This window comes from Periplaneta americana, chromosome 12, assembly GCF_040183065.1.
Source record: "Periplaneta americana isolate PAMFEO1 chromosome 12, P.americana_PAMFEO1_priV1, whole genome shotgun sequence".
Classification (NCBI taxonomy): Eukaryota; Metazoa; Arthropoda; class Insecta; order Blattodea; family Blattidae; genus Periplaneta; species Periplaneta americana.
In genome coordinates this window covers 34,660,984-34,674,245 of record NC_091128.1, presented here as the reverse complement: position 1 = coordinate 34,674,245, position 13,262 = coordinate 34,660,984, and the positions used below count along the sequence as shown (strand labels likewise).

The window sequence follows — 13,262 nt, the reverse complement described above, 5'->3', positions numbered from 1 at the left end:
TCCATGTTCCAGGCTTGTGATAGGAATCCTGTAGATGCGCACCAGCTTCAGTATGATGGACACAACCCATTCTCACTCTGTGGACGCACATACCGTCCCATTTATCGCGGGAAGCCAGAAGAAAAGTGTCCACTGTGTGGTGTCAGCTACATGCCCCAGTTCAAGGGAACTGTTTGTGCAATCTGTTTGGTGGCAGAGGTGGGTAAGGATACAGTTGGATTACGCATCAGCCCTCTTCAGAATGATTGAAAAATAGCTGTTCTCAGAGTGTTCAGAAATTGTTGGTGCATATGAGACATTTATACAGGATGAATATGAACTTTACCGACAAACTCCCAGAAGTTGTTCAGGGATTTTAACTCATTGTTTTGATATAAATAACTCATGGTCTCCAATGCTTCGTTATTGAGTAATCATCCCAGCCAGTGATGAAATATGCTAACCTCCTGGAATATTAGAGCGTGTGCAACAATCTATAGTTGTTGTGCACACTTGTCATGACCATAGTGGTCGACATTTTGAACAGTTGCTGTAAAGAATCAGTATCCAACAAAAAGAACGAGTATTGATGTACAGTAATTTGTTTAGGGTTATTTCACTATTTCATTATTCTGTCAGTTATCCATTTTATAGTAGTTAATATGTTAATCATGAGATTATGATAGATGGAAATGAGTTATAATTAATTTCTGTGTAATGTATCAGATGTCGTCTATCATAGTCTTATGGAGATAATTACAATCTATCCAGTGGTGTATTTGTAAACAAAAAATTGCCCTGGCTCTGATTTCGGTAGTCCGGTAGTAGTTGTTAATGATATATTGTACCTTGTCAACTTTCATACTGATTAGGAGACTGAAATGGACAGGACATATAGTCAGGATGGAGGAGGGAAAGATACCAAGGAGAACTTTAGAGGGGCAATACAGAGGAAAGAGACCTCTTGGAAGACCACGGAATAGATGAGAGGATATGGTTCAAGAAGATACTACCAGTTTGCTGTGATTGCGGAACTGGAAGGTGGCAGCAAGGGATAGAGAAGAATGGAGAGGAGGAATTGGGGAGGCCATGGCCTGAAAACGAGTCGAAGAGCCATAGATAGATAGGTAGTAGTAGTTTTCGTCGTCATCACCACCACCACCACCACCACCACCACCACCATTTCAGCAGGAATACTTAGACAAAGATACATCGGTTCGAATCTAGATATAGAGGTTGTTAGGTCTGCCAAGTAGACCTCATTATGAAATTTAAAAAATATGAATAAAATAAGACTTTTTATAAATGCAAAATTTGACAATAATATGAAAATCTTAAAAGTGCCCTTGCACCACATGAGCTCGAAAAATAGCATCCTGCTGCCACCAGAGCCCGCCAGGCCTCAAAAATACTCCCCTGATTCTACCACATTAATAAATAATTTAGTAATGACACACCCTCTGGTTTCTTATACCAGGACACTCAACTAACAACCTCTGGAAATCTGTCGGTAAAGTTCATATTCACCGTCCATATTGTCAGTCAAATGACCTCCGTTTGTGTGTGTGTGTGTGCGTGCCTCTTTTTTTTTTTTTTTTTTTTTTTTGTTTTGCGTGCGTGTGTTGAAAGAGCTAGGAGAGAAAGAAAGGTGTTCACAGAAAAATGTTAAGTATGTTATATTTAGAAACTATTCCAAATTTTATAACATTATTATTTCGGTAGTGTTTTCACCATTACTACTTATGCAAGTATTACCATTATCGCCTTGATCAGTATGCTACAGATTGTAATACCAAAAAAAATATATATATTTATATTGTGGGTCAAATGATGTTATATGTATATTAAGACAAAAGATGTTGAGTGTATTAATTTAATTTTTGTTCTATTTGCATAGTATTCACAAACTATTTCAAATTTTCTTAATGGAATTACGAGTCTTATTCCTCACTATTATTTGTAGCATCTCTGCTTATGTGGGAGAGTATTACTAATATTTGTAATGCTACTGTCTGCTTTGTTTTATGTGTTCCTTCATGCTTCTTGAATAAAGTAACTATCGGTAAATCTGTAAAACTTTATTACTGGTATTACGAAACAATACTTACTTACTTACTGGCTTTTAAGGAACCCGAAAGTTTATTGCCGCTCTCACATAAGCCCGCCATTGGTCCGTATCCTGAGCAAGATTAATCCAGTCTCAACTATCATGTCCCACCTCCCTCAAATCCATTTTAATATTATCTTTCCATCTACGTCTCGATCTCCCCAAAGGTCTTTTCCGTTCCGGCCTCACAACTAACACTCTATATGCATTTCTGGATTCGCCCATACGTGCTACATGCCCTGCCCATCTCAAACGTCTGAATTTAATATTCCTAATTATGTCAGGTGAAGAATACAATGCGAGCAGTTCTGTGTTGTGTAACTTTCTCCATTCTTCTGTAACTTCATCCCTCTTAGCCCCAAATATTTTCCTAAGAATCTTATCCTCAAAGACCCTTAATCTCTGAACCTCTCTCATTCATTCATTTATTATCTTCCATAGATCTTACATGAGCAATGAAGCTTTAAGATGTGGAACAAGTCAAAATTTTACAATATTACTATTACATTTTTACAAATTTTTACAATATTTTATAATTTTTACAGTTTTATAATGTAGTAATTTTCTACAATGATGAGGTGAGGTCCGAGGATTCACCAAAAGATTACCCGGCATTTGCCTTTTGGTTGGGGAAAACCTCGGAAGAGCCCAACCAGGTAATCAAATCAAAGGGGGAAATGAAGTGATGCTGAGGACTCACCATAGACCATCCGGCTTCAGTCCCATGGCTGGGGAAAACCTCGGAAGAAACCATTCATTGAGACCAAAGGGGGATCCAACCCAAGCCCGAACGCAGCTCCGGATCAGCAGCCCAGCAAGTCTGCCGACTGAGCTACATCGATGGCTCTACTAAAAATATACAATACATAGCCAATCAGATTATTAAATTTACAAACGCAAACGATCATTCATCAGTTGAGCTATATGTATAATACAAAACACGTAAGTTAATTAAATTTAAGGCATAAACAATCCAATCAGTTGTGATATACAGCAATTGATAATACATATCATGCAAACTACTTCAAATTACAAACACAAACAATTTATCAATAGAGCTATACAAATTACTATTCTATTTTAAAGCATATACAATTCATCGGCCAAAGCTATACAAACATATACAATACAAAGTAAGCAGATTAATTCAATTTACAAGCATACTTTCATTAAGCTATACAAATTTGTACAATTAATATCAAGTAGATTAATTCAATTTATAATCATAAACAATTCATCAGTTGAGCTATACAGACTACTATACAATTTACAGCATATATAATTCATCAATTGAGCTATACAGACTACCATTCAATTTAAAGCATATACAATTCATCAGTAGCGCTACTGTATACAGACTAGTATTCATTTTAAAAGCATATACAATTCATCAGCCAAACTATACAAACATATACAATCAAATTAGTTCAATTTACAAACTTATTTTCGTTAAGCTATACAAAACAGTACAATTCATATGAAGTAGATTAATTCAATTTATAAGCTTAAAAAATTAATCAGTTGACCTGTACAGTATACTATTCAATTTACAGCACATACAATTCATCAATTATGCTAAACAACAGATTAAGTCAATATAAAAACATATTTTAGTTGGGCTATATAAAATTGTACATGTCATTTTAACTAGAATAATTCAATTCACAAGCATAAACAATTCATCAATTGTGTAGAAGGTATGAGTATGTAGAAATTTGATTAATTCTTTTCTCATGGTTCTTCAAATCTTTAAGATAAAGTGAGAGTCCAAGTTTCACAACCATACAGAACAACCGTTAATATAACTGTTTTATAAATTCTAACTTTCAGATTTTTTGACAGCAGACTGGATGATAAAAGCTTCTCAACCGAATAATAACAGGCATTTCCCATATTTATTATGTGTTTAATTTCCTCTCGAGTTTCATTTATATTTGTTACTGTTGCTCCCAGGTATTTGAATTTTTCCACCTCTTCAAAGGATAAATTTCCAATTTTTATATTTCCATTTCGTACAATATTCTCGTCACGAGTACTTTATCTTTTCGGAATTTACTTCCAAACCTATTGCTTTACTTGTTTCAAGTAAAATTCCCGTATTTTCCCTAATCGTTTGTGGATTTTCTCCTAATATATTCACATCATCAGCATAGACAAGCAGCTGATGTAACCCGTTCAATTCCAAACCCTGTCTGTTATCCTGAAATTTTCTAATGGCATACTCGAGAGAAAAGTTAAATAGTAAAGGTGATAGTGCATCACCTTGCTTTAGCCTGCAGTGAATTGGAAACGAATCTGACAGAAACTGACCTAAACGGACTCTGCTGTACGTTTCACTGGGACACATTTTAATTAATCGAACTAGTTTCTTGGGAATACCAAATTCAATAAGAATATCTTATAAAACTTCTCTCTTAACCGAGTCATATGCCTTTTTTTAAATCTATGAATAACTGATGCACTGTACCCTTATATTCCCATTTTTTTTCTCCAATATCTGTCGAATACAAAATGTCTGATCAGTAGTTGATCTATTACGTCTAAAACCACACTGATGATCCCCAATAATTTCATCTACATATGGAGTTAATCTTCTCAAAAGAATATTGGACAAAATTTTGTACGATGTCAACAAAAGTGATATTCCTCGAAAGTTACTACAGTTAGTCTTGTCCCCCTTCTTAAAGATAAGTATGATTATGGACTCCTTCCATTGTTCTGGTACAATTTCCTTTTCCCAAATAGCAAGTACAAGCTTATAAATTTCGTTAGGTAATGCGCTTCCACTCTCTTGTATTATTTCTGCTGGAATTTGATCAATACCTGGAGACTTGTAATTTTTCAGATTTTCTAACGCAATTTGGACTTCAGAAAGTGTGGGTTCGGGTATAAATGGCTCAGCAGTTTGTATTTCAATTTCGTCCCGATCATTTCTATTTGGCCTATGTATATTTAGTAACTGCCCAAAATAGTTTTTCCATTTATTCAGGATTGAATGAGAGTCTGCAAGCAAGTCACCATTCTCATCCTTGATCACATTTACCCTTGCCTGATATCCTTTCTTAAATTCCTTTATGCCCTTATATTAATCTCTAATGTTTTTATTTTTACTATTTGTTTCTACCTCATTCAGTTTTTCCTTCAAATAATCTCTCTTTTTATTTCTAAGTGTACGATTTGCTTTCTGTCTTTTATTGAAGTAATTATCTCTATTTGCCTCAACTGGATCCTGTAAGAATTTCAATTTTGCTGTTTCCTTCTTTCTACTACAATCTTCATCAAACCACGGTTTCTTTTTCTTAGTTTCATAATAACCTATGCTCTGCTTAACTGCAATTTTGATATTATGTCGGATATTTTCCCACACCCTATTAACATCTATCTCTTCCTCAACTTCGTCGGAACTTGCTAATACGGCAAACCTATTTGTAATTTCGACCTGATAATGTTGCTTAGTTTCCTCGTCCTTTAATTTCGGAATATTCAATATTCAATCTTCTAATATAAACTTGTTGTTCTACTCGCTTGGGTACTGATAGTCTTTCTCTTCATTCTCCAATTACCATATAATGGTCAGAATTACAGTCTGCCCCCCTGAAGGTTCGAATGTCTACTATACTAGTATGTCTTCTTTTATCTATCAAGATGTGATCTATCTGGTTATGTGTCAATCCATCTGGAGAAGTCCAAGTATATTTATGTATATCCTTATGGGGGAATGTTGTACTTTTGACAATTAAATTTTTTTATGTCGCAAAGTTGACTAAGCTAACTCCATTATCATTACTAGTTACATGTAGGCTCTCTTTTCCGATAGTTGGTTTAAATCTATCCTCCTGTCCTACTTTAGCATTGAAATCTCCCAGAAAAATTTTCATGTGATATCTAGGTAACTGATCAAAAGTGTGTTCCAATTCCTCATAGAAGCTATCCTTTATATGGTCGTCTTTCTCTTCTGTAGGGGCGTGAGCATTTATAACTACGACATCGCACCATCTACCCTTAAGTACTAAATACGATAACCTGTCACTGATAAATTCGACCTTTTTTACTGCTGATTTTATTCTTTTATGGATAAAGAATCCTATTGCTAATTGATGATTGTTTTCTTGCCCATAATACAACAAGTAATGTGCTATTTGTGATATGCCGTTTCCATCTAACGGAACCTCCTGTACTCCCACAAAGTCTATTCTATACCTAGCTAGTTCTTTTGCTACTAACATTACCCCTCCTGTTCTATATAGACTTGTAACATTCCAAGTACCAACTCTCATAACCTTATTCCTTTGCTGTGGTTGTGGCACAGAATCAGTCCCATTCCGAGGCTTATTTTCAGGTTTCGTAACAAGCTGTTTTTTACGGTGATGGGTTGTTAACCCTTCGCCCAACCCCCAAGCTAGAGGACCACCCCTCATCAGCTGTCCACGACTGCTTATTCAATATATTCACAGCTACTCTCCATATCTGGAGGCCGTCTCCTCGATCCGCAACCTGAGAACGCGCCATGCCATGGATTAAGAAACAATATTTTTATTTAATTTAAATCATTCGTCTACGAACTTCCCAATACAAAGCACCTATTGTCATGTAATGAAAGGTTTGTAAGGTTTAATATATGGTCCCAGTCCATAACACTACTCGCAAGTTTACTCAGAACGCAAACTGATGATGGCAGCCAGAAGATCGTGACCAGTGAGGATATGGAATTTTGCAACTGATTCCTTACGCAGGTGGTTTGGAATAGCTTCGGATGTTACGAGGGTTACCCAAATGAAAACGAGAAATAATTTTTTTTTTCTCCACAGAGGAATTTTATTTCTCAAAATAATCTCCACCAGTGTTTAGGCACTTATCCCACCTGACTGTGCCGTATTTCGCTTTGTTGTGTAAACTGTGAAATGTTCATTATCGGTTGTAATAACTATAAATGGCTAAAATACAATAATTTGAATAATAATATGGAGCAAGGAGACGTTTGTGTTACTGTAAGAAAAAGAGGTCAGAGTTATCCTTCTTCCGAAAGATCGAGGAAGGTGAGTTTATAGAATATAATATATACTTTATGAAAATAATATATAAACATGTATTTCATATTTCAACAGTGGAAGGAAGGTGTTAATTTTTCCAAAAGAATACGATCTCGAAAGTACAATACATTTTATCGTCTGCTGGGGAAAGGGAATGTGATGGGGCGATAGTAGCGATCCTGGTGGTTAGCAACTATCTATGGATCCGTATTTCAACTGTTTATGTATGCATATTTAGTAAGTATTGAACTTCGTGACTGTATATACTAGACTGTGGTAGCCGTTGCTTACGTGATATCTCGTAAGCAACGGTGGTAGCAATCTCATTGTAATGTCACGGCAGCCTTGAGTCCTTGCTTGATGTCCATTCAGCTCAAATGCTGTCGATGTTTATCCCAGTTTGTATAAAATGTGAATATTATAAAGTGCTTCATTTTTACAAGGTGAATTGCTTCATATAATACTATCACCTGTGACGCCTACACAACGTTCAGAGGTAAGGACTAGCCTATGTACACTGTAAACAAAAAAAAAAAAATCGTACTTATTTGTTTTATCGATACGGTTTGTATCACCAAATACCTTACTATAATAATACCGGACAGCTAGCAGTTCTGCGCGCGAACGACGCTGGTGCTGCTACCTAGGCGGCCGGTGTGGCGATACTCGCGAAACAAGCTGTAATTAACTGCAATGTATATTGTTGTTGGGCTAGTTAACAGTTTTATTAATAATTAATTATTAATAATTGCTCCAAATCGTACTTTCGATTTCCGAGGGATCATAAAACGTGAGTCAACAACATTCTTTAGTAGGCCTTAATTCCTCCGTCTTTATTTTGATAGAAAAATACCAATTAGCGCTATACTGGAGAATTAGCACGGTCACTTTGAACCGTGCCGTTACGTTTACCATCAAATTTAAGTAAATACACAATGTCACCAACACAAGAACATGACGTTGGTGTGTGGCGTAGTTGGCGGGAGAAATTTTTTCTCTCTCTCTGTCTACCTCCTTCGTTCTGAACATTATTGAGAGATAGCACCACTGTTAGCGACAATGTGCATTTGCGTAAATATTGCGAGTAAATTATGACGAGTGCCTTAGATGAGAGGCTCGGGACAGAAACAGGTTTGCTGTAGCGCATGCGCGGACCTCTCATGCAGTGGGAGCGTGATCCTTACTTGAATTTATTTTTGCGTGTACTTGCAGATTAAATGATTGAGATCCCTTCTTGCTCCGGTTACAGGCCTTGCATTTACGAAGGTTATGTTATGTTAGGTTAGCTTAGATTAGCTTAGCTTAGGTTGGTTAGATTAGCTTTGGTTAGGTTAGATTAGTTTTGGTTAGGTTAGCTTAGCTTTGGTTAGGTTAGGTTAGCTTTGGTTAGGTTAGGTTAGCTTTGGTTAGGTTAGCTTGATTTGATTCGTCCATGTAGTAGTTAAAATTATATAATATGACAGTTTTTGATTCGTAATATTGTTAAAAAATAATAGGCCTATAATGAAAGCGGCGAAAAATTTCATGGTCCTTAAATTTTTTTTCGTAAAAGGCTAGGTATTTTTCTATAGGCTAGAAATAAAACAGCAACGCCGTCATAATTACGTACTTTACGCTTTGGCGAACATTAACTGGAAATTTACTTTCCGTCATTTTAATTGTATTCCGTGAAACACACCTTTTTTTCCTGTTAATTTCCTTGTGATAACCTAGTTTATTATCTTATTACATCTTCATTTTCTTTTAATGCATTCAAAAAACCGCCGTTGTACTACATAAAACCTTGAACTTGACTAATGGAGTGAATTATTTAAGAATATAGTCGCGAATTTGACTACCACCATTTCGATTATATTTTGTTTGATTCGGCTCGGTACGGCCCGGTGACTAGTGGCCAGCGAGTAGAGTCGACTATCGATATTGGTCTGCCGTGCGTATTATCCAGTTGTTCCCCAATTAGCTTTTTAATTTAGACCTAACAAATGAATAGGAGTTAAAATGTATTTGAAATTTTAAGGTTTTATCAGATTAAGTTTTATTGTTGTCCATATTGATTTACTAATTATTACAAGAATCAGATTACTATCAATTTTATCTTTGCAGTTGTCAGCAATGCGTATATAAAGCATTATTGTAAATTCATTGCTAATGTCAGAATTGATTTTGTCTCACTAAACCAAAGAAAAAATATGTAACATTACGGAAAGTAATATGAAGTACCTATGCAATATTTCTCATAATATGCAGCTTTGATAAAAGCTAATAATATTACTTGGAATATTATTCAACATTTAAGTGTTTCATATAATATTATTCCACATTAGTAACTCATGTTTTAAACAATAATCCGAATTCCGCTATGTTAATATTTGTATTCGTGGACGTAATTCCACGTCGCTCCGCTAGATGTCAGGTCCGCGATATTTCGCACTCACGTCAATGTTGCTATACCGGCTATAGTATACAGCTGTCCGGTATTATTGTAGTAAGGTATTTGGTATCACTATTGTACCACTTCTTCCTGTGTGACTTCATCCCTGATCACATGTAGCCTAGGCTATATCAGATTGTAATGCTGATATAGCAACAAGAATGTTCAGTTGTTATGTATTTAGATGATTGTTACAACTATAATGTGGAATACAGTTTATATGAAAAGTCTTCAGATCATTTTATGTTGCTATTTCATAACATTGGAATGATATATAGCCTATATGTGATCAGGGATGAAGTCACACAGGAAGAAGTGGTACAATAGTGACACAAACGGTATCGATACAACAAATAAGTACGAATTTTTCTTTTGTTTACAGTGCACATAGGCTAGTCTGGAAAATTTCAGAACACGGTTTGCACCTGTTATCCCCACTCCAAGACACTATGGGCCGTGGGAATTAGGGGTAATATTGGGTGGGGGGAAAGAGAAGGGAAAAAAATTAGGAGAGGCAGGAGTCTGTAGGGAAAGTAGTTTGCTGCAGGGTAGGTATGGTGGGGAAAGAGGGGAAGGGTTGAATCCGTGTTCTGAAATTTATCCCTTAAATAAATCAATGTTGTAAAATTCAGATTCTTCAATAATTTAGCTTTAAAATAATGTATTTGTATGTTGCCAATGCAGAAAAATGAAACAAATGTCAAATGTTGCAGGGTTAGAAAAAACAGTTTTACTTAAAAAAATAAACACACACGCGCGCGCGCGTTTAGTTTAAAGGAAAGGGCAGGATATATGATTCTGATCGATTTCTTTCTGGAGACTGCACAGTGGACAAAGTGGTGAAAAAATTCCAGTTTCGTTGAAGTGTTTTGACAAATAGCCATACCCTGTGTGTCATCAAAAGGATGGCAGTCTGAGAGATAGAGTAGTGTAAAATATATTTCAAGAGAGAAAACAAGAGGTGAGGTGTATGGCCAGGAGAAAAATTACCATGACAGCATTGAATACACAGTTTGACGAAAATACATACATTGAAATGTAGCATGTTCAGATGGACTGTTACTAGTGTGGGCCCCAATCTTCACAAAAAAGCAATATTCACCAAATGAAAGTATGGTACCAGAAAGGTTATCAAGAGCAGCATTGGAGATGAGAATAGAGAATAAGAAGAGGACAGTGGGAAGACCAAGAATGAGGTGGTTGAACCGGATAAAGGAGAAGTTAAATGGAAGTGGAATGTAGTGGACAGCTGTGATGAGTGAAAAATCTTGGAAGGATAGAGATGTCTGGAGGAGGCTAAATCAGATGATCCATATAAATGGAAATGTCCAACATAGAAAGAAGAAGAATAAGATTCACTGACAAAATTGATTTATGCTCGTACATTGAAATGAAATATGGTGGTTACTACTTTGCAGCAATCCTGAAATGTCATAAAACGACAGGATAAATAGAAAAGTTGTTGTGTTTGGGTTTGACTGATTGCTTCTACCAGAAGTACTTCGTACATAAAAATGAGTGTTCTTTGGAAATTTTAGGTGATATGGCAAAACGTGTATCACATCTGTAATCAGCACATGGAAATACATTGTGATCACTTTTTTTTTTCCTTGTTAGGAGGGAGGGAACATCCCACCCACTACAACCTGAGGTCTATTGTACATCCCCTATATGGGATGATTTGCATGCCCACTGATCCTCTATGCGCAGCGACCTAATCACTTGACCCCCTTAACGAACGGCCCCTACAGCCAACAGAGTCCATGTACAACTCCTGCTTCGGCAACCCCCCCAAGGCTCCCTTAATGGTGCAAGGCAGAAATCCTCCCCCGAGAAGGTCTTCCCCGGGTTCCGTTGCAGAAGCTATCAATCATCACATGAATACAATCCACGGAGGCCTGTTGAGAGAGCCAGCAGCTTCGAAGGGCCACCTGTAGAGCGATCTGAAAACCAGAAGAAGTAACGGGATGATGAATGAAAGGATGATAGGGGAGGAAAGGAAGTGGCGAAGATGAGTGGGGTTCCAATTGCCTGATAAAGTTACCTGATATTCATCCATAGGAGTGAGGGAAAAACCCGAAAAAATCTTATCCAGGCAACTCGTTCCGACCGGGGATCGAACCTGGGCCCGCTGGGTTCGGAGTTAGACTCCCTAACCCCCTCAGCCACAATGATGAACTTGTGATTACTTAGTTTTATTTGAAGGAAAATTTCATTCTGTGTTAGAAATAATTAATTTTATCTAACATTCACGTGGTGATGCTTTCCTCAGCTCATAAAAGTGTGTGTAGGAGTGCACACACACACACACACACACACACACACACACACACACACACACACACACACACACACACTGCAGAAATGTGGACATGTCAGAAAGCATAATCATATTCATAATAACGTTCTTCACATTAAAGAATACCCATACTTTTGTATGTTTGTTGTTTAGTCAATTGTCTGAAGACAGGTCTGAACCTCACAAAATTACAAAAATTAGAATACTATGGTATTAAAGGCATAGCATATCAGTGATTTGAGTCATATCTCCAAAACAGAAAACAAAAAGTGGAAATCAACGCATTTAATAACTCCTTTAAATCTACTTCAAAATGGGGAAATGTTCATACAGGGGTCCCACAAGGATCTACTGTATATCAGGGCCTCTTCTTTTTCTAATTTTTATAAATGACTTTGGCCCCATAATAAAAGGAATAGGTTATCCTATACTATTTCCAGATGACACAAGTATCATAATTACAGACAAGAACTTTGCCACATTCAAATATAAAACAGAAATAATTCTCCTTAAAATTTATGACTGGTTTACAACCAATATACTTGCATTAAACATTAATAAAACTAACATAATTCAATTTAAAGCCACTTCAAATTTAATCTCTGAAACATTGGACACAACTATCAACAATATATCTCTACTAGAAACATCAACAACCAAATTTCTTGGTTTGCATATTAATAATACAATAAATTGGAAAAATCATATCAAAGAAATAACCCCCAAACTTAGCTCAGCATGCTTCGAAACTAGGTCGTTACAACAATTTCTAAACAGCAGTATCTTAAAGACAATATATTTTGCCTATTTTAATTCCATTATGTCCTACGGAATAATATTTTGGGGAAATTCTGCAGATAGTAAAAATATATTCTTATTACAAAAAAGAGCCCATTAGAATAATAGTTGGAGCAAAGGCTAGAGAATGATGTAGATTATTTAAAAAAAAAATAGAGATTCTAACCTTAACAAATCAATACATATACTCTACAATAAATTTCCTCTTATGTAATAAAGAAAATTTTCCAACTAACTCAGCCATACAGAGTATAAATACCCGCAGAAGGAATGATTTTCATATGCCATCATCAAATTTATCATGCTTTCAAAGGGGAGTACGTTACATGGCGATAAAAATGTTCAATAGTCTTCCTGAAGACATTAAGAATCATAGCCAAAATCCTGCATTATTTAAGGTAAAACTAAAAAATTACTTAATATCTCACACTTTCTAATCTGTAGATGAATTCTTGACATTTCACAGTACTGTGTAAATATTATAATACTATTAAATGGTAAACATATTACATTGTATAAAATATTATTGTTATTAAGGTATTAATTCTGAATATATTTCATATTTGCATTTTATATGTATTGCATTTTATTGTTAAATGTAAGAATTGGACATGTTCT

The 13,262-nt window shown here is 35.8% G+C and overlaps 2 protein-coding genes across 6 annotated transcripts in view; both read left to right on the top strand.

Moving 5' to 3' along the window:
• Nucleotides 1–2,105, top strand: part of LOC138710228 (coatomer subunit alpha-like) — an 82,348-nt gene extending 80,243 nt beyond the window's left edge. For both annotated transcript variants that reach the window (XM_069840899.1, XM_069840900.1), the window contains exon 19: nt 13–2,105. In XM_069840899.1, the coding sequence (XP_069697000.1) occupies nt 13–249 (237 nt within the window). In that variant the 3' untranslated portion in view covers nt 250–2,105. The remainder of the gene's footprint in view (nt 1–12) is intronic.
• A 5,320-nt stretch (nt 2,106–7,425) lies between these two features.
• Nucleotides 7,426–13,262, top strand: part of LOC138710226 (zinc finger protein 431-like) — a 38,459-nt gene continuing 32,622 nt past the window's right edge. Inside the window, exon 1 of one of the 4 annotated variants that reach the window (XM_069840896.1) lies at nt 7,426–7,559. The gene's annotated coding sequence lies outside the window, so the exon portion shown is untranslated. Of the gene's footprint in view, nt 7,613–13,262 lie in introns of all 4 variants that reach the window. The other 3 variants (XM_069840895.1, XM_069840898.1, XM_069840897.1) reach the window with 3 other exon arrangements.